This window comes from Trifolium pratense, linkage group LG3, assembly GCF_020283565.1.
Source record: "Trifolium pratense cultivar HEN17-A07 linkage group LG3, ARS_RC_1.1, whole genome shotgun sequence".
Taxonomy (NCBI): domain Eukaryota; kingdom Viridiplantae; phylum Streptophyta; class Magnoliopsida; order Fabales; family Fabaceae; genus Trifolium; species Trifolium pratense.
Genome location: NC_060061.1, coordinates 26,052,516 through 26,072,195, shown reverse-complemented (window position 1 = coordinate 26,072,195; position 19,680 = coordinate 26,052,516). Strand labels below are relative to the sequence as shown.

Genomic DNA, 19,680 nt, shown 5'->3' with positions numbered 1-19,680 from the left:
CAAGGAAGAAAAAAATCAAGACGAATGATAATAAGAATAATTTGGATTTAGTGATTTTGAAATTTTGATTATTGCTAAATAAAATTTGTTGACCACAAAAATGGTGAGACTTAACTTAGTTGAAAATTTGAAAGTATTTACTCAATATTCAATGCGAACAACTCATATGCATGTGAAGAAAAAGTCGGTTAAAATTATCTCTGTGAACTTAACTCAGTTGATAGTATATATACAGGTGTCGAAGTTTGAACTCTAGACACCCCACTTATTTACACCTAGAGGGTGAAGTTTCTAGATATTATGCTACCACATGCATATTTACTTATGTAACTTGTTCTTATTGATTATTGAAAAAATACCTTCAAATCTTCGAGGGGTAGAGTGGAGAAAACAAAAACAAAAAATTGCTAAGAAATTGAACGTTAGATAAGGATTCTCACCAAAATAACTCCTTTCACTATTTCATGTGTATAGAATTCTGGTTCCTTTTGTTGCAAGTCCAACATAACATCAATCAACGTCATATTTCTTTGATCATTGCTCCAATTTATTCGTTTCTCATCAAGTAGCTTTTGAAGGAAGCAATCCATTTTTTTCATCAAATTCACCATCTTTTTTTTCTTCCCTTGAAAATCAATCCATTTTAGTATAGAAAAAGAAATCATTCAAATTCCCATTTCCAAGAAGCTCTACATATTCATTCATTAAAATTTGAAACTCCTTTCCTTCTACTGCAACCGCGTCCTCACCATAGTATCATTTCCCCGATATCACTCTCAACATGATGTTAAAAGAAAGTTCTAATGTTTTTGTTTTGAGATCAACCTTTGACATTAATTGTCCTTTGCACCCTTCGAATATTTGCTTAACTAACAATTTCACTTCTTCCTCTCGAACATTGGTTAACATGGCAAGACAATTGGTGGAAAAAAGCTCTGTTGTTGTTAAGCGACGTAGTTTGCGCCAAAGTTCACCGTAGGAAGAATAACCTAACATCGTATTATTGTAATGGAGATATTTACCAGCAAGTGTTAGAGACGTACGATTTGCGAATGTAATGTCATTATTTGACAAACATTCTACCGCTGAAGGTGAAGAGACGACAAGGATGTTGTGTGTGCCCACGTGGAGGAAGAACACGTGGCCGTAGATTTTTGTAAGCCTGTTGAGACTACGATGTAAGGGTTGTTTGAAGAGATGAAGATGACCTATAATTGGTAAAGAAGGTGGGGAAGGAGGGAGGTTTTTGTGCTTGGCTTGTTTCTTTAGTGTGAATTTTAGAAGGATGAGAAAGTGGTGGTAGTTTATTTATGTCTTTTTTTCTAATTAACCCTCTCATAAATTTTAGAAGGATGTGAATTTTGTTTCTTCCATTTTGGTAGTCCAATATAGTGCTTGGAACTTTCTATTTAAAGTCATGAGAAAGTGGTGGTAGTTTATTTATGTCTTTTTTCTAATTAACCATCTCATAAATTGAGGGTATATATATGCTCTGTGCTGGCGTAGCATAATGTGACACTAATTAAATTCATCCACATGTATTTAAGTCAAACATAATTAATTTTTTACCATAAAGTAATTTTAACTACTTTGATTTTTAAATTAATTATATTTTAAGTATTATATCTATGAATTTACATTTTGATCCTAATTGCTTCTAATTTGTTTGCTTATTCTTCAAATTGTTTTACGGTCTCAAATAACTTTCTTCTTCGCATTAAAAAAAAAGCTTTCTTCTTATTTTCAAAAAACTTTCAATTCATCTTCGTTCTGATTTCACCTTCAGATTCGCTCTCTGATTTCACCTTCAAGCTTAAGAAGAAATCAGAGAGTGATTAAAACATACAACAGAATAAAAAATAAAATCAAGGTTACCTAGCCAATCCGATTTTGGAACAAACATAGCCGATGATGGACAAGTGATTCCGGAAGAGGTGAATGAGTGTTTGAAGGTTGGAGGAAGGGCAAGAAGAAGCGGCAATTGCAGGAGAGGAGAAACAGCGACGACGACAATTGCAGAAGAGAAGAAGCTGTCACGGTGAAGAAGAAGACCACGACGAAGAAGAAGTGTCTTGTTGAAGGAAGGATTACAAGTGAAGCGAAAAATTGGTAGCCAATGATAAGAATGGAGAAAGAAGCAGTGAAATTTTGGTGGTTGATCATAAAATTTGGTGGTTGAAGCTTGTTGTGATGAAAATTGATGGTAATTAAAGTGAAGCGTTTACACAAATAGCCTAAAATATAATTAAAGAAAAATAGTAACTTAAAATATAATTAATTGAAAATAAAAGTAGTTAAAATTACTTTGTGGTAAAATATTATTTATGTTTGACTTAGATACATGTGGATGAATTTCATTGGTGCCACATCAGCATAGGGCATATGCCCTCGATTTATGTGAGGGTAGAGAAATAGTCACCTTTATTTATATATAGATAAATAAATGAATAATTGGTTTTTTATACGAAAAAAATGGTTTTAATATGATTTTTTTTTGGACAAGATTGATGGGTTGACCTTAATACTTGATATTAATAGTTGGTTCTCTTGATTAATTTTTTTTTCTTTCACAAGCACTTTGTAAGACCCGTAATTCCACAGTACTTTTGTGTGAGGAAATAAATAATGGCTAAGAGGTTTTAGGGTTTTTGGTTAAGTATTTTAGTGAGTATCGTCGCAAAAATAGGATTTTTGCTGAAATGGAGTCTGTTTTGTGCTCGTGCGCTGGAAAGACACAGACTTTTGGGTTGTAATCCTCTTTTATGAATGAGAAGGTTTATGTAAATTCAGAATGACGAGTTTTGGATTATTCTCGCTTTTGGAAAAACGAGTGAGAATTTTACCCGCTGTTGTAAAATTTTACGGTTTCTGAATTCAGTAAAATTTTAGATGGAAGTTTTATATATCTGCGCGAGTTAGGATATGTCCTGAGAATAATTTTCAAGGGTGTGGAAGAAAATTACAGTCGCGGAAAAAGATTCGGCAATAAGTTTTGGAAATATTTTAAGACGGACTTCCGTTCCGTAAGTTTTCTGTTTTTACGAGTTTTGCTCGTCGCGGCGCGCGAGAGCTGTGGGGCGTGAGAGAAAATATCTAGATATTTGTTAAAGTGAAATGGAGGGCTAGGATTGGCCTAGAGAAGTTGCCTTTTGATCAAGTGGATATAATTGATCATGAGCTTATTACATAGGAGACTTTTGACACATTTTGTGGACTTAGAAAATATCACAAAACCTCTCCTCTTCTTTGTCTTGGCCGTGAGTGCCTTTTTCCATTCCCTAACTTCACCAAATTTTCCATTCTTCACCATTTGGTTCCATTTCAAGCTTGGAAGCTCTAAGGAAAAGTGTAGAGAATCACTTGCTTAAGGGCGCGCGAAAGTGTAGAATTGTTCGAAGTTGTTTGAAATTGGAAGCTTGCCGAGATGATGGTGTGCCACTTGAGGCCGTTGGTCGTGAGGATGGCGAGGACTTCGTGGATTATGCCGGAGAGTAGATGGTAGCTTTGGTTAGGCTACATTTTTGTTTAGGCTTAGGGCCTAGTTTCTTTTGGATGACTGTATAGTATACTCAGACATGTTTAGTGCCTTTTGGCCGTGCGATACATTCGGTTCACGAGTTCTGTTTTGTTTAGGTTTGTGAACTTGATGTATCCTTTTGGAATGTAAATTATTCAGGTGCACACTTTGCTTCTCGGAAGCCCGTGAAATACAATCTTTGATATTGTATATTGATTTCTGTTTGTATGGTTTAATGAATGAGCTTGTAAAGAGTTTCACGCGCACTCTGATAAATATTTTATTTAGCATGTTGTTTTTTTAAAAAAAATAATGCCCTCTTTTTGGTTTTAAAAATCGGGGTGTTACACAGTTTAATCTAGTTTGAGGGTCAGTTCTGACATCAAGTGATTCCAGCTCTCTCCTGATCGCAATTGCGGGGGATGGAACCGTGGTTCTCCCTACCAAGTTCAGTATCAATCACCACTGAACCAACTAACGATTGATTTTTCTTGATTGATCTTAATTGATCATTTTTATTACTCCCTCTGGTATTTTTTATAAGAAACATTTTAAAAAAATATACAAACTAAGGAAGCTAATTTTTATCATTAATAATTTTATTTAAAAATTAACCCTAGCGTAGCATGAAAAATATGTCTCTCGATCTAAGAATAATGCTAGCAACACACTCTTTAACAAACACACTCCAACACACTCTCTTTTATTGGTTGAAATTCACATGGGTCCCATAAAAAAATGTGGACCCATATAACTTTTATGGGACCCATATAAATTTTAACCAATAGAAGAGAGTGTGTTAGAGTGTGTTTGTTAAAGAGTGTGTTGCTAGCACTCCTCGTCTCTCTAATTAATGCACTAGCATTTGAATGAATTTTTTATTTTTATTTTTGGTTAAGTAGCCACTGAGCTAGAAAATCCACCTTAAAGATGAATAGAGTGTACGAGGTTCGAACTCTGCCTACTGCACATATATAGTGTGATGTCCCTGCCAACTGAACTAAACTCACAGAGACAATTATTTGATTTTATTTAATAAGGATACAAATTGAATTGTGTATTTCACAAAAAATAAATTTAAAGAGTGTTTCTTATAAAGATGGAGAAATAATTTTTTAGATTTATTTATAAAAAGAACTGCAAGAAGTAATTGATATACACAGTAGGGAAAAATCCATGTGTAGGTTTGCTATTACACCTGCCTTCTCTACTTCAGACCCCTGCCTTCTCTACCCTTAACAATCCCCATAATCTCCAGTCTGCGATTCCTACCCCTTAACTTCCCATCTTCTTCCTTACACCATGCTTCCCCTCTCCTACACCACTCTCATATCCCCCCAACTTTGGACCTAAAGATGTATTTAAAAAACAATCGTCGCAATTTTTATAGTACATTTGAAATTTGAATATATCAGCCTATTAAATCTTTTAAATTTATTATTTCAAAAAAAAATATCTTTTAAATTTATAATTAAATGAATATGTTTTGAATTCATTTTTTTCTTATTTTTTAGAAAGTTACAATAATAATAATGATTAAATATTATTTACCAAATCATTCAGCAAAATCTTTTTTTAAAAAATATGCATTACTCATAATAGTGAGAATTGATTATTTTTTATGAAAAAAAATAAAAAATCGCAATAATATTTATAAACAATTAAATTGTGTTTTTTTTTTTATGAAATAATTTTCTCTAAAATAGGGGTGTTCAAATAAAGACAGGGAACAAGTTTTTGCTTATGAAAAATTTAAATAACTAATATACATAGGGAATAAGTTGTTCTTGATGAAAAATTTAAGTAACTAATATATAAATTTTTTAATTATAAACAAAAATATTTCTTAATTGAATTTATCAATTTTACTATTTAGTAAATATTTATAATTCAAATAAACGAGCGATGAAAAGATACATGATATATATTTATCAACGATGCCTAAAATAACTACAAGTATGCACGATGTAATAGGAACCCATATTACTAATCCATCTGTTTCAAAATGATAGAAAAATAATTTTCGTTCATATTATCACAAATAATTTTACCTTACTCTATAACTATCATACACCAGATAAAAATCTTTGCAATGAAGAATAATTTTATAACAAGACTAATTTCGTACTATACAATATTCGTCCTACAATAAAAAAATATTGCAACAACGCTGCGACGCTGCGTACGCACAAATATTATACTAGTTAACTTTTAACTTCAAACACCCACATTCACAAATCACAAGTGTCTTTATGTCAACATTTCCTCTTCCTAAGGTTGACATTATATAGAAATTTAACGACAAACTTTTCATGTCCACTTTTATTTTAGTTTTTTATACATATTTTTTACTTAGTTACCCACACCACAAATTGTATAAAAAATACATAACTTACTATATATTGGACAAAGCCTTGATCATAATTTGGCGTGGCTTGCATAATGCAACCAATGGTTCAACTTTAGGCATTGTAAGCCCTATTCCATCACTCATATCAATTTTTTCATCACTTATTCTCTCCCACTCAAAAGCTTGAATCAAAGATCCTATTGCATGTCCCATAAAACGTTTTGCTAAAACAGAACCAGGACAAGATCTTCTTCCAATACCAAATGGAAGCATATTGTAAATTTCATCATTACCTAATTCACCTTCTTCAAATCTCTCTGGCACAAACCATGTTGGATTTACCCATAAGTTAGGGTCTCTATGTAGTGTCCATAGATTCACAAGAAGCATTGTCCCTTTTGGTATATTAAATCCACAAACAATACAATCATTGGAAGATTCATGTGGTATTAATAATGGAGCCACAGGGTATAAACGAAGTGTTTCCATGATTACTTTTTGCAAGTAGTTTAGTTTCATAGCATCTGATTCAGTCATAAGTTCATCTTGTTTCAAATAAGTGTCTATCTCAACCCTTACCTCATTCAATTTTTCTGGATGGTTTAGGAGAAGTGAGAGTGCCCATTCCATTGTTGTAGCTGAAGTCTCAGAGCCAGCTACAAGCATTACCTGCATATATTGTGTGAAATTTTAATTTAAATGTACCATTTTTGTTATATAAGAAATTGATGAATTTTAATGGGTCATGCTAACTAGTTGGGGACACTAGTTAAAGATACTAAAACAAGTAACTTTTGTGTTGAAAATAGTGTTCTTTACCCTTTTAAAAGGTCAATTACACAAGTTCCAAGATCATTTTACCCGAGGGAAACTAGTTAACATTTTTCAATTTTAATTTAGAAGAAGCATAATTAATTGATATTTTTACAATTATTAATTAAGGTACAAATAAAATCAACATGAGGTCATGTGATCTTAGCTCAGTTGGTAGAACATTGCGTTATATATGCAGCGGGACGGGATTCGAACCTCGGTCATCACACTTATCCACTTTATGGGTGAAATTTATAACCACTAGGCTACTTGACAAAAATAAAATAAAAATCAACATGGGTATTCCTAAATAATACTTCATTTGGTCATTTATATAAGAAGCACTTCACCTTTCTAAATTTATTCAATAATTAATGTATTTGTTATAAAATTATTCAATGAATCTGAGAAGATGAACGGTCTCTTATAAATAGTATCGGTGGAATATCTCATTTGAGAGGAGGAGCAAGGAGATGAGTGTTGTACATTGTTGGCCATGTTCTTTTACAAGTTGATCTGGCATCTTGACACTATATTGAAGGTTATTTGGTCAAAGAGATTTATCATTTTTTGACCAATATGATTAAGGTGGAACTAGTGACTTACAAAGAGATTATTTACAAAATTACAATAAATCTATTCTTTTGAAGGTCTATCTATTTTCGTAGAGATTTTATATATATTAACAGGTTGTCAATTAAGAACAATTTAGTTCGACGTGATGTTCTTAATGCAGGCTATAGTTGTGTTCAGGGGGTATGAAAAAGATGACAATTCTAGTTTGAATTTGATATTTTGGAGGAATTTGGTCTGCAATTCTTAAGTGGTTCAGTGGTTGGGAGTTTTTTGTGTCTTACCTATTAATGCTATGTCTCGTTCTCTCCAATTTTGTGGTTCTTAGTTCTTACTATTTAGAAAGAGATTTGTGAGGGTTTTCATTTGGTTTGGGCGGCACATGTGTTGAATTATGTGGAAGGAGAGAAGTAATAACATCTTTAATAACATGGTTTTGAAATTTGAATAATTAACAATTAATTCATTGAAGGAGCTAGTTTAAAAAGGAGCTAGGTTTTTTTTTTTTATTGACTAAAGGAGGTCTAGGTTTCTATCTATCTCAGCTTACTAACATTTCCCCTCCCTAAAGTTAATGTTTGGGGTGATTACTTCTCCGTAAGATCAAATTTTTTTGTCGGCGCTTCGTTTGTTGCCGTCGCTGTCGCTATTCACTTGTGATCCTTGAAGATCGCCGCGGTGACAAGTGAAGCCGCTGTGACAAGCGAAGTACCAGCGAAAAAATTTGATCTTACGAAAAAAGAAAAGATGAATCCGTAAGAAAAGATGAATAAGATTTGTGAAAAGTATTTTTTAGTAAATGATAAGAAAATGTGTAACCTAAAATATAATTAATGAAAAGTAGTAACCTAAAATATAATTATTTAAAAATTAAAGTAGTCAAAATTACTTTTTGATAAAAAAATTATTTATGTTTGACTTTGACATATATGACTGAATTTAATTGGTATCAACATATGACACCTACCTTCAATTTATGTGAGGGTTAAGATATAGCCGCATTGTAAATTTTGTGGTGGTCTAATCCTTCTTTACATGTGTTTAAATTATTCTTTTTTATTTTTTTAATGTAGTTTTTTGTTGGAATTTCTTCCTTGAGCTAGTGCTTTCTAATTTAATATATTTTGGCTTATTTTAGTTAAATATCTCAACTATATATTGAGCAAGACTCCGACACGAACACGACGACACGACACGGATACGGCGACATCGTTAATGTAAAAAATATAAGACATCGACACCGCTATATATTTATAAAACATATAAATTTAGAATCAAAATATATACATGTAAATCTAAGTTGAGCAAGTTATTTCTTAAAAAAAGTTTTAAAACAAGATATAATAATATTTTACCTTTTATTTATCCATCTACTATCGAAAGAACTAAAAATATTGATCAATAAAAGGTAAAATACATATTTTACCTTTTTCTTTACCTTTTTGACACATCTTTAACTCTTGTAGATATGTCTGTTATGTGTCTAAGGAGAGTATAAGTAAAGAAAAAACAAATTTTTGCGACACTTGTCCAACACGTGTTGTATGAGTGTCTTACAGGTGTCGGACGCCGACCGAAGGAGTGTCAAAGTAAAAGAAAAATTGACTTTTTTGGACATCGGTCTGCTATTCGGCACGTGTCGTAGGAGTGTCATACGAGTGTCGGACACCAACACGTTTCAGACATCGTGACACGCCTAATCATAAAGATGTCGGTACTTCATAAGATCATATACTTATAGCTATCATAGTAAGAAGAAGAAAAATTATAAGGAGGGGCTAAAGCTACCCCCTGAGAAAAGAGAAAAATATAACAAAACTAAGTCAAACGATTACAAAGGAGACACAGATCCGTTTAGGCTGCACCTAAACATGTATTTGTCCATTCTGGACCAAAATTTGTGACCATTAGATTAAACAAGTCAATAGACTTTATAATGCATTCACTATATTGTATCTTACTTTCATCCATCAGGTTTTTTGTTTATTTATTTTTGGCTTAATTAATAAAATGGTCCCTTAAAGATATTTTTGGTTTCAGATTGGTCCCTTAAAGAAAAAAGGTCCAAATAGGTCCTTAAAGAAAAAAAGATCCGAATAGGTCCCTTAAAGACATCTCCGTTAATCAGTTTGGTCCCTAAAAAGAGGTCTGAATAGGACCAAACTGATTAACGAATATGTCTTTAAGGAACCTATTCGGACCTTTTTTTCTCTTTAAGGAACCTATTCAGAATTTTTTTTCTTTAAGGACTAATATTAAACCAAAAATATCTTTAAGGGACCATTTTACTAATTAAGCCTTTATTTTTCTTTCTTTCTCTTTCCTGGGAGTGACAGAAAATAATAGACAACAAAATTCCTTTAGATGCAACAATGGAGTGTTTTACTTCTTTCTATTTTTTCAAAATTGAAGCTTTTTTTATTCTTTTTCTGGGTAAAAAATCTCATCTCATCAGATTTATTGTACATGAATTTGTTTTTTATTTTATTTTTTGTTGAAGCAAAGATGAAGAAGGGTCACTATAAGATCCACCTTAAATTAAAAGTTTGAATTTTACCATTAAACCTGTTAAACCAACTCATATATGCAAATTTGTCAAAGTGTGTAAATCACTAAATTGAAATCTTTTAGGTTTTCAAAATCCCCAATCTCCATCATTTTCAAAACCCATTTTAAGTGATGCTCTTATGAGTGGAAATAGTAGTAATTAGATCACATATTATGACTAGAAAGTTCATCTTAAAACTAACTCTCCAATTAGAAGTGTAGACTTCACTGAGAATGAATTTATATTCATAGGATTTGTGTTGTTGATGATGAAATTTTGTTGATTAGAGAGAAATGGGAAGAGGAGAGAATGATTGTGTGTGGATACACTACCATAAAATCTGTAAATCCTACTAAATTTATGGTTAAAAATTGATGAGTCAAAGATGAACCAATAGATGTATTGGTCCAGCCTATACCGATCCAGGAGACACAACTTATCATGTAAAAAACCATCCTAACAAAAAAAAGACAAAAAATCCCACCACATAGACTTTGCCACCGAGTGTCCATGATTCGCAAGTTAACCTATTCCACTTTCAAACTAAAATAAATTTTAAACTTTGACTATATTTGCTTTTGATAGCTACGTAGCACCAAATGTCAAAAACCACTACTTAATTTTATATAACTAGCTTAATTAAGTAACTTCAAATCCAAAATATTTTTTTTTCCATAAGCAGTATCCAACCTATTATACCGCTTAATCTGATTTTAGAGTCAGTTCTGACATTTTGTGGTTCCAGTTTTCTCTCGATCGAGTTGGATGAGATCGAACTGTGACCCTTTTTATCAAGTTCAGCGTCAATCATCGCTGGACAAACTAACAATTGGTCGAACCCAAAAAATTTCACTAAATTATTATTTAACGTGATTCTTTTTCTAATAAAATAACTGTGTGTTTTCGTAAAAGAAGAGCCCGTGTGTAATCGTGTTGCTGTCTCAGAGCTATTATTTATCATTTCAAAAGATACGATAATATCCTTTTTCCAGGTCAAATGAATGATATCATTTGCTACTAGTAATAGTCCATTTTTTTTTTGTCAACTAGTAATACTATTTTTTGTTGGCTTTCACAGAAAGTATTACTATATATTAATACTCCATTTGCTACTGTCCATCCTTTTCTATAAATAGTACTACCATTTATACTACATAGTTGCGATCAGAGAGTTCATCGATCTAACTTGATCTAAGGTTTAGAAGAGTTAAAGTGTAAAATAAATCAATGTATAAGTTCATTTTCTTATATTACTCATCTAATTTTCAGGGAAAGTGGATCATAATAATTTAGAATTAGGCGTAACATAAATAAGATTTAATAAAAAAAATTGATAGGACATCACATTATATATGCAGACCTGATGTTAGAACTTCGGAGTTCAAACACCCTACTTATTTACTTTTTAATGGTGGAATTTCTAGTCGTTAGACTATTTGACAAAAAAAAATGGTTAAAAGTTAGTTGTGAGTATATCAGATACATTTCTATTTATGTGACTTTTTTTTTTTGAAATAATCTATTTATGTGATTTGTTCTCATTATTATGAAATTGAACAGTAGATAAGGAATTAAGGATTCTCACCAAAATAACACCTTTCACTATTTCATGTGTATAGAATTCTGGCTCCTTTTGTTGCAAGTCCAACATAACATCAATCAACGTCATATTTCTTTGATCATTACTCCAATTTCTTCTTTTCTCATCAAGTAGCTTTTGAAGGAAACAATCCATTTTTCTCATCAACTTCACCATCTTCTTTTTCTTCCCTTGAAAATCAATCCATCTTAGTATAGGAAAAAAATCATTCAAATTCCCACTTCCAAGAAGCTCTACATATTCATTCATTAAAACTTGAAACTCCTTTCCTTCTAACGCAACCGCATTCTCACCATAGTATCGTTTCCCCGATATCACTCTCAACATGATGTTGAAAGAAAGTTCTAATGTTTTTGTTTTGAGATCAACCTTTGACATTAATTGTCCTTTGCACCCTTCAAATATTTGCTTAACTAACAATTTTACTTCTTCCTCTCGAACATTGGTCAACATGGCAAGACGATTGGTGGAGAAAAGCTCTGTTGTTGTTAAACGACGTAGTTTGCGCCAAAGTTCACCGTAGGAAGAAAAACCTAACGTCCTATAATTATAATTGAGATATTTACCAGCAAGTGTTAGAGACGTACGATTTGCGAATGTAATGTCATTATTTGACAAACATTCTTCTACCGCGGAAGGTGAAGAGACGACAAGGATGTTGCGTGTGCCCACGTGGAGGAATAACACGTGGCCGTAGATTTTTGTAAGCCTGCTGAGACTACGATGTAAGGGTTGTTTGATGAGATGAAGATGGCCTATAAATGGTAAAGAGGGTGGGGAAGGAGGGAGGTTTTTGAGCCTGACTTGTTTCTTTAGTGTGAATTTTAAAAGGATGAGAAACGTGAGGAGGAAAAGTGAAGTGGGTATCATCCATTTTGTTTCTTCCATTTTGGTAGTCCAGTAGTGCTTGGAACTTCCTATTTCAAGTTATGAGAAAGGTGACTACTTCTCTACCCTCACATAAATTGAGGGTATGTGCCCTATGCTGACATGACCAATCAAATTCAGCCATATATGTGTCCAAGTCAAATATAAATAATTTTTTACCAAAATATAATTTTGACTAATTTAATTTTCAAATAATTATACTTTAGGTTACTACTTTTCATTAATTATATTTTAGGTTACACATATTCTTATCATTTACTAAAAAACACTTTTAACAAATCTTATTCATCTTTTCTTACGTATTCATCTTTTCTTAAGATCAAATTTTTTCGTCGGCGCTTCGCTTGTCGCCGCCGCTTCACTTGTCGTTGTCGCTTCGATTTAATTCCTTGCAGGGATTTGTAATTGCTATTTGAATTGTTAAATTGACAAATAGTGATTAAAACATACAAGAGAATAAAAAATAAAATCAATGTTATCTAGATGAACCGATTCTGGAACAAACGTAGCCGAAACAAAATTCTGAAAAACAATTGTGAAGAGACTGATGATGGAGAAGTGATTCCGGAGCCTAAGGAAGCGGCGATCTTCAAGGATCACAAGTGAAGCAGCGATGACGACAAGTGAAGCAGCGGCGACAAGCGAAGCGCCGGCGAAAAAATTTGATCTTACGAAAAAAGAAAAGATGAATCCGTAAGAAAAGATGAATAATATTTTCGAAAAATATTTTTTTAGTAAATGATAAGAATATGTGTAAGCTAAAATATAATTAGTAAAAAGTAGTTACCTAAAATATAATTATTTGAAAATTAAAGTAGTCAAAATTATTTTTGGTAAAAAATTATTTGTGTTTGACTTGGACACATATGGCTGAATTTAATTGGTGTCATGTCAGCATAGGGCGTTTACCCTCCATTTATGTGAGGGTTAATTAGAAAAAACCTATGAGAAAATGGTGGTATAAGTTTATTTATTTATATATTGTATTGTATTTGATTGATTGATGAATTATTGATCTTAATTAATAGTTGGGTTGACCAACTTATATGGTTCTCTCATGGACACGTTTAATAACAACTAGCACGGGTAAAAAAATCTGTTCGTGCATTTATTGACTTATAAATAATATACTAGTATAACTTACCCGTGCTATCGCCCGGATAAATATTTTATGAAAAATATAGATCATTTTTTTTCACACATGAAATATATGGATTATTAAAATTTTAATATTGTGATTTTTTTAATTATTTGTAAAATTAATTTTATATTTAATGTAATAGTTTATTTAAATATGATAAAAGATCCAAATTTTGGAGATTTTAAGGAGAAATGGCATAATGGAGAGTGATACTCCACTCCCTGTTCCCAACTCACATGTTCATATATTTGTTCTTTTATTTTCATAAAAAAATGTCATTATGCAAAAACTAATCTAACGGTTAATATATTTGTTCTTAATCGTCCTCTCTCTCCTTTAGACATTTGTTTTCTTCAGGAGTATTTTATCTCATGTCCCCGTGTGAAAAAAATTCACTTTGAGAAGCAAAATGAGGCGATTTTAATTTTAATATTATTTATTTAAAAGTAATGAACAGTAGAATAGTTTATCATTTGGTTGACACAAAAAAAAATTATATAATTTTTTTAAGCATATCTCATTTGTTAATGTGCAAATTTTAAAAAATGTATCTATTTGTTTTTATTTTTATTTGTTTATTTTACAGTGATGTATGGAGAATAAAAATAAAGTAATACATGATATTATTGTTTTTAATTCTTTTTTTATATATATAAAATCATTGTTACTTTCCCTGCTTTCAATTGATATCATATTTTTTATATAATAAAATCTACAAATGTATGTCTCACCCCGTGTAAGTTATTTTTTGCTTAATACCTCCATGTAGTTTTTTTTTTTTTTTATCAATACCCCTGTATTTTAATATTTTGTTTGGTACACATCACTATGTATTTTTTTTTATTAGAAAAACACGTTAAGGTAAACCATAATTAATAGAATAATAAAATGAAATAGAAAAATAATCTATGAAGTCAATTACTTCATTCCTTTTATATTTCAGACAATGACACATTTTTCTCTACTTGATAAGTATGAAGTTTAAGAATATTTTTTTTTAAGCATATCAATTTCTCAATTCCACATTTTTCCAATTCATTCTATAGTATAGTCATTCGAGGAGTTTCTATTATTTTATCGGTGTATTTGTTAAATATCACATGAAAAATTAGACAAATAAAAAAATAATGAGTAAAAAAATAGAGTACAACATTTATTTATAAATAATAGTAAAAAAACATTTATAAGCATGATTTAGATCCAATAAAAAATAATATGAACAACAATTCTTTTTTAATAAGTAAACATATGATTAAAAAAAATTACAAAAAAATATAAATAAATACTTAAAACTCTAACATCAATTGATAATACTTAATCCTAATTTGAATAACAAACAATGTTGTTCTTCCGTATATGGACCTGCAAATAAAGAATTATAACTCAAAATTAGTACAATTTTCTGATTGTTGAATTAAACTTGAATATTTTATCCACTCCTCTGTTCCCAATCCAGATGTTATTTATCCCTCGTATTCATCTTCATCAGTCTCTGCAAGAATCCAAATAGTAAATAAAAGTTACAAAGATAGATGAATAATATTTTGGCTTCTTAAAAAGAAGTTTACAATTTCTACCAAAAAAAAAAGTTTACAAAATATTATTGACTTTAGAGAAGAAAATGATTTCTCTTTTTTATGTTGAATCCTCTTATTGTAGCCTAACACAAGTAAACAAAATACCTGCAAAGAAAAACAAATAAAAATTAGATTTCATTCCATTTGAGAGCAACAAAAATTATATTGAACAAATAAATAAGAAATAACCAACAATAGCAATAGATTTTTTACTTAAAAAAAAAAACCAACAATAGCAATAGATTTTTTATTTAAAAAAAAAAAACCAACAATAGCAATAGATAGAAAAAAAAGTAGTGATTCTGTCAAAAAAAAAAAAAGTAGTGATTCTGTCAAAAAAAAAAAAAAGAAGAGTAGTGAAGGTGAGAAGAGAAAATAGAGAAGGGGCGCTGAGACACTCAATGACCCTCACTCTTACATGTTGACCCGTATATATAGAAACTATAGTAGATTTTTGGTACTTAATTTTTGAAATTTCCATACATTTCAGCATTGATTTAATTTAATCAATATATATTCCAAAAATGAGTTGGTCAATAATCAAAAATTTCCATATGTAAAATTTCAATTGTATCAAAATATTAATATATAGACATTTGTTCATAAAACCTGATTGAGCAATTTCTATATTTATAATTGAGCACTAATGACTAAAGGAAAAAAAATAGAAGAATGACACATCAGCAAAATGAATTGAGAGATTGTCACGTGAGATTTTGATCGGTAAAAGAAATGAGAGGACGCCACCTAAGAAATTGAGCATGAGAGAGAAACTCTCAAACATATAATATATAGATAATAATAATATGTTAACATTATTTCTCTAAAAAATATATATTTGAAGTTTATATTGACGGTTGTTATTTTTTTTATTTTATTTTGTGTCTTTCAAGTGTGCTTAATAATATGAAATGAGTTTTTTTTCTAAAAAAATAAAATGAATTGGTAAAAAAAATAAATAATAAGAATTCATAATGATTGTAAAGAGAATTGGTAATGTTGTTAAAAAAAATTAAAACGTATTCGATTGTTTCATTTTGAATGATTATTTGTAAATTAGCATTAAATTTTGATTCAGAAAAACACTAAAGAAAAAATATTCCTTATATGAGTACCGCACATAAATTCTATTGAAGATGCTCTTTAAATTGCCATATAGAAAAAATGTTCTCAATTGTTGCCACATAGATTATGATGAATGAGAGGATGCCACATTGGATTAATAAAAATTAAAGTTCATAAGAAAGTGACACGTAGATTTGTTTCCTTGAGAAAAAACTCTTAAACATATAAATAATAGATTTTAATATTCCTTCAAAAAAAAATATTTTAATATATTTTACTTTAAATTGAAAAATAAAATAAAAATTAAAAAATTTGTCTAGTAGTCTAGAGGTCAGGGTTCGAACTCCGACCTCTTGAATATATAATGCAATATCCGTACCAACCAAACTAAGTTTACGCGACTGAAAAACTAAAATGTTAATTGCTAATGAAAGATAATTAATGACAACTACATAAATATTTATAATATTATATAATTTAATAATTAAAATAACACGCTGCGATAAAAACTAACTGTAAAATTAAAAATATAAGATTTATGACACTATACATAAATATTTCGTACTTTTGTTTTTATTTATTTAAGTGAATCATAGGCTAATTAAAATTTATGTATAGTGTCATAAATTTATGTTCATTTTTTTTTTTATCAAATTAAAAATATATCATATTGTTTTTTCTTTTTTTTTTAAGCAAGAGATGGGGTGCACAGGGATCACCCGCAAGAACATCCAAAAGTAGTAGTTGTTTCTATTATTCTCCACCAAAAGAATTATAAGTGTTTCGTTTATATACGACACTTTTGTTTTTGTAATCATTTATCGGTCTCTGTTCATCTTATGCAGAGACCTAATTATTAAAAAAAATAATATATTTTCCGTTCAATTTTTTTTTTTTATAAAGTTGATGGAAAATAATTTCTCTATGGGATATATCATATATGGAAGAGACTTTGAGGTTTCAAATAAAGGCTTTCAGGTGGATATGAATTACAAAAAAAGAATGTGTATCAATATATGAGTAGAAATATAAACAACAATATAAAAACAAAAAAAACAAAAAATTGATTCCCGTATTAATATTGCCTATGATACACTTAAATAAAAACAAAAGTAGTCCGTCGTAACCAGGGACGGAGGGAGGTACAAGGTTGTGTGGACACATGCCTGCACAACCTTTGGAGAAATTTTTTTTAATACTAATATTAGTATATTTTGATTGTTGATATATTAAATAATTAGTTCCAATTCACCTATTACTAATTGAAAATAGTTTCAATTTAGTCTATAACATACTCTTTAATATTTGAAAAAATCTATTTACTATCAATTTAGTCTACAACATACTCTTTAAAATGTTGGGGTTGATTGCAATGTAAGTCTCACATTGCTAATGAAAGAAGAAAAAAAAAAGGTCAAAGAAATTATATTGAAGAAGTCCCACATCGCTTAGAATGATGAAGCAATGGGGAAATCAAGGCTATATAATGGACTTAAGTTCTTTGTTTATAATTGCACCAATCACTAGCACTTTAAGCTTATGTCTGATTTTTTTTTTTGTTTTTCTCTTGTACTCTTTTATTAGAGTGTTGTGAGATGTAGTTAGGTATTTGCTTTGGAGAGTGTGGGTGTGTATTGGGGTCATGAGGTGTTTGAGAGTGAAGTCTATGTGTTGTAATAACTTTCACATAGTGATATTCTCTTGTTGTCGGTTTTGACAACGACCGTGGTTTTTTCTCCGGTTTTGGAGTTTCCACGTTATATTCTTGTGTTGTGCTTGCATTCTTTTATTTTTCTCTATGCCTGTTTTTCCCAACAACTAGTATCAGAGCTCTTGGTTTGATTCAGGAGTAGAGAGTCCGCTGTGAAGTTTAGGCTAGAGAAAACTAATGGAAGAATCACGTTTGGCTTGTGGGAAATCAAGTCAAGGATATGGTGATGCAATTTGGGTTACACAAGGTCAGCCTGGAGAGGCGGTGGTAATAATACTCATCAGTCTGGAGAGGCGGTGATAAGAATACTCTGGTTACGTCTGAAACAACAACTTATTATGATGCGGAGGTGCTAGTGGAAGTTGGGAATCAGTGGAGTGTTGAGTCATGGACTTTAGAAGCTCCTATCACATGTGTTTGAAGAAGAAATAATTTTGAATCCCTAGAGCTAGTTGAAGGTGGAGTTGTTCATGTCGGTGACAGAAAGCTTGTAAGGTTCAAGGTATGGGTGAGTTTCTTTTAACATAATGCGAGGTATTTTCATGAACTTTGATGCATAGATAGTAGGTAGATACTTGTTAGATAGTTCTACTATTATTGGTTATGCATCTGTTACTAGTGGTGATTCTCATGTTTTGGTTAAGTTGTGGATCTTCGGGTGGGTACTTGTTAGTGACATGAGTTTAGTTGGACTAGTGAAACAAGGTTTACTAGGTGATGTAACTAAACTGGAATTGTTGGAGCCTAACAATGGCCTGAGGTGGTTTCATAGATGTTTGAAGTTGTTCAAGTGACACATTGGCATCAGTTGACATGGATGCAAGGTGTGTGATGATAGCGTGCGAGCATTGGTTGACATTGATGCAAGGTACGCGGTTATCTCGATGGCTGATGAACTTCCGGAGAAAGCCAACATGCAAGTTGCACCATAAATTTTCAGCGAGGTTTCGAGATGAAAAATCTTGGGATGGTTTAGTTTCAAGTGAAGAAAATTCTTAGGATGGTTTAGTTCCAAGTGGAGTGTACTCTTTATGGTGGAGTATGATAATTTGATTTGTTGGTATAGACAATGAGAATTATGATTGTCGGTATAGACAATGAGAATTATGATTGTCGGTGAAGACAATGATTGTTGGTATAGACAATGGAGCGGAAGACAATGATTGTCGGTGTAGACAATGAAGATTGAAGACCATTACAATCAAGGTGGAGATTGTTAGGGTTGATTGCAATGTAAGTTCCACATTGCTAATGAAAGAAGAAAAAAAAAGGTCAAATAAATTATATTGAAGAAGTCCCACATCGCTTAGAATGATGAAGCAATGGGGAAATCAAGACTATATAATGGACTTAAGTTCTTTGTTTATAATTGCACCAGTCACTAGCACTTTAAGCTTATATCTGACTTTTTTTTGTTGTTTTTCTCTTGTACTATTTTATTAGAGTGTTGTGAGATGTAGTTAGGTATTTGCTTTGGAGAGTGTGGGTGTGTATTGGGGTCATGGGGTGTTTGAGAGTGAAGTCTATGTGTTGTAACAATTTTCACATAGTGATATTCTCTTGTTGTCTGTTTTGACAACGGCCGTGGTTTTTTCTCCGGTTTTGGAGTTTCCACGTTATATTATTGTGTTGTGCTTGCATTCTTTTATTTTTCTCTATGCCTGTTTTTCCCAACATAAAAGACAAATTTCAATAAAGTTTGAAAGAATGAGTAACCATTGTAGAATATTTGATAGTGAAGTCTATGTGTTGTAACAATTTTCACATAGTGATATTCTCTTGTTGTCGGTTTTGACAACGGCCGTGGTTTTTTCTCCGGTTTTGGAGTTTCCACGTTATATTTTTGTGTTGTGCTTGCATTCTTTTATTTTTCTCTATGCCTGTTTTTCCCAACATA

At 31.1% G+C, this 19,680-nt stretch overlaps 1 protein-coding gene across 1 annotated transcript; it reads right to left on the bottom strand.

Annotated features, from left to right (window-relative positions):
* Positions 1–5,614: 5,614 nt before the first annotated feature.
* LOC123917677 (cytochrome P450 81Q32-like) lies at positions 5,615–12,326 on the bottom strand. Its single transcript, XM_045969453.1, has 2 exons — positions 11,387–12,326; positions 5,615–6,536 (listed from the first exon to the last, which is right to left on the bottom strand). Exons 1-2 carry the CDS (start codon positions 12,287–12,289, stop codon positions 5,913–5,915), a joined length of 1,527 nt encoding a protein of 508 aa, XP_045825409.1. The 5' UTR covers positions 12,290–12,326; the 3' UTR covers positions 5,615–5,912.
* Between the last annotated feature and the right edge of the window lie 7,354 nt (positions 12,327–19,680).

What these genes read in the sequence shown, in the direction of transcription:
- LOC123917677 (XM_045969453.1), bottom strand. Translation starts at nt 12,289, where the DNA reads ATGGAAGAAACAAAATGGATGATACCCACTTCACTTTTCCTCCTCACG. An exon ending in TAGTGAAAGGTGTTATTTTG is followed by an intron (nt 6,537 to 11,386) that starts GTGAGAATCCTT and finishes CAATATATGCAG; the next exon opens with GTAATGCTTGTAGCTGGCTC.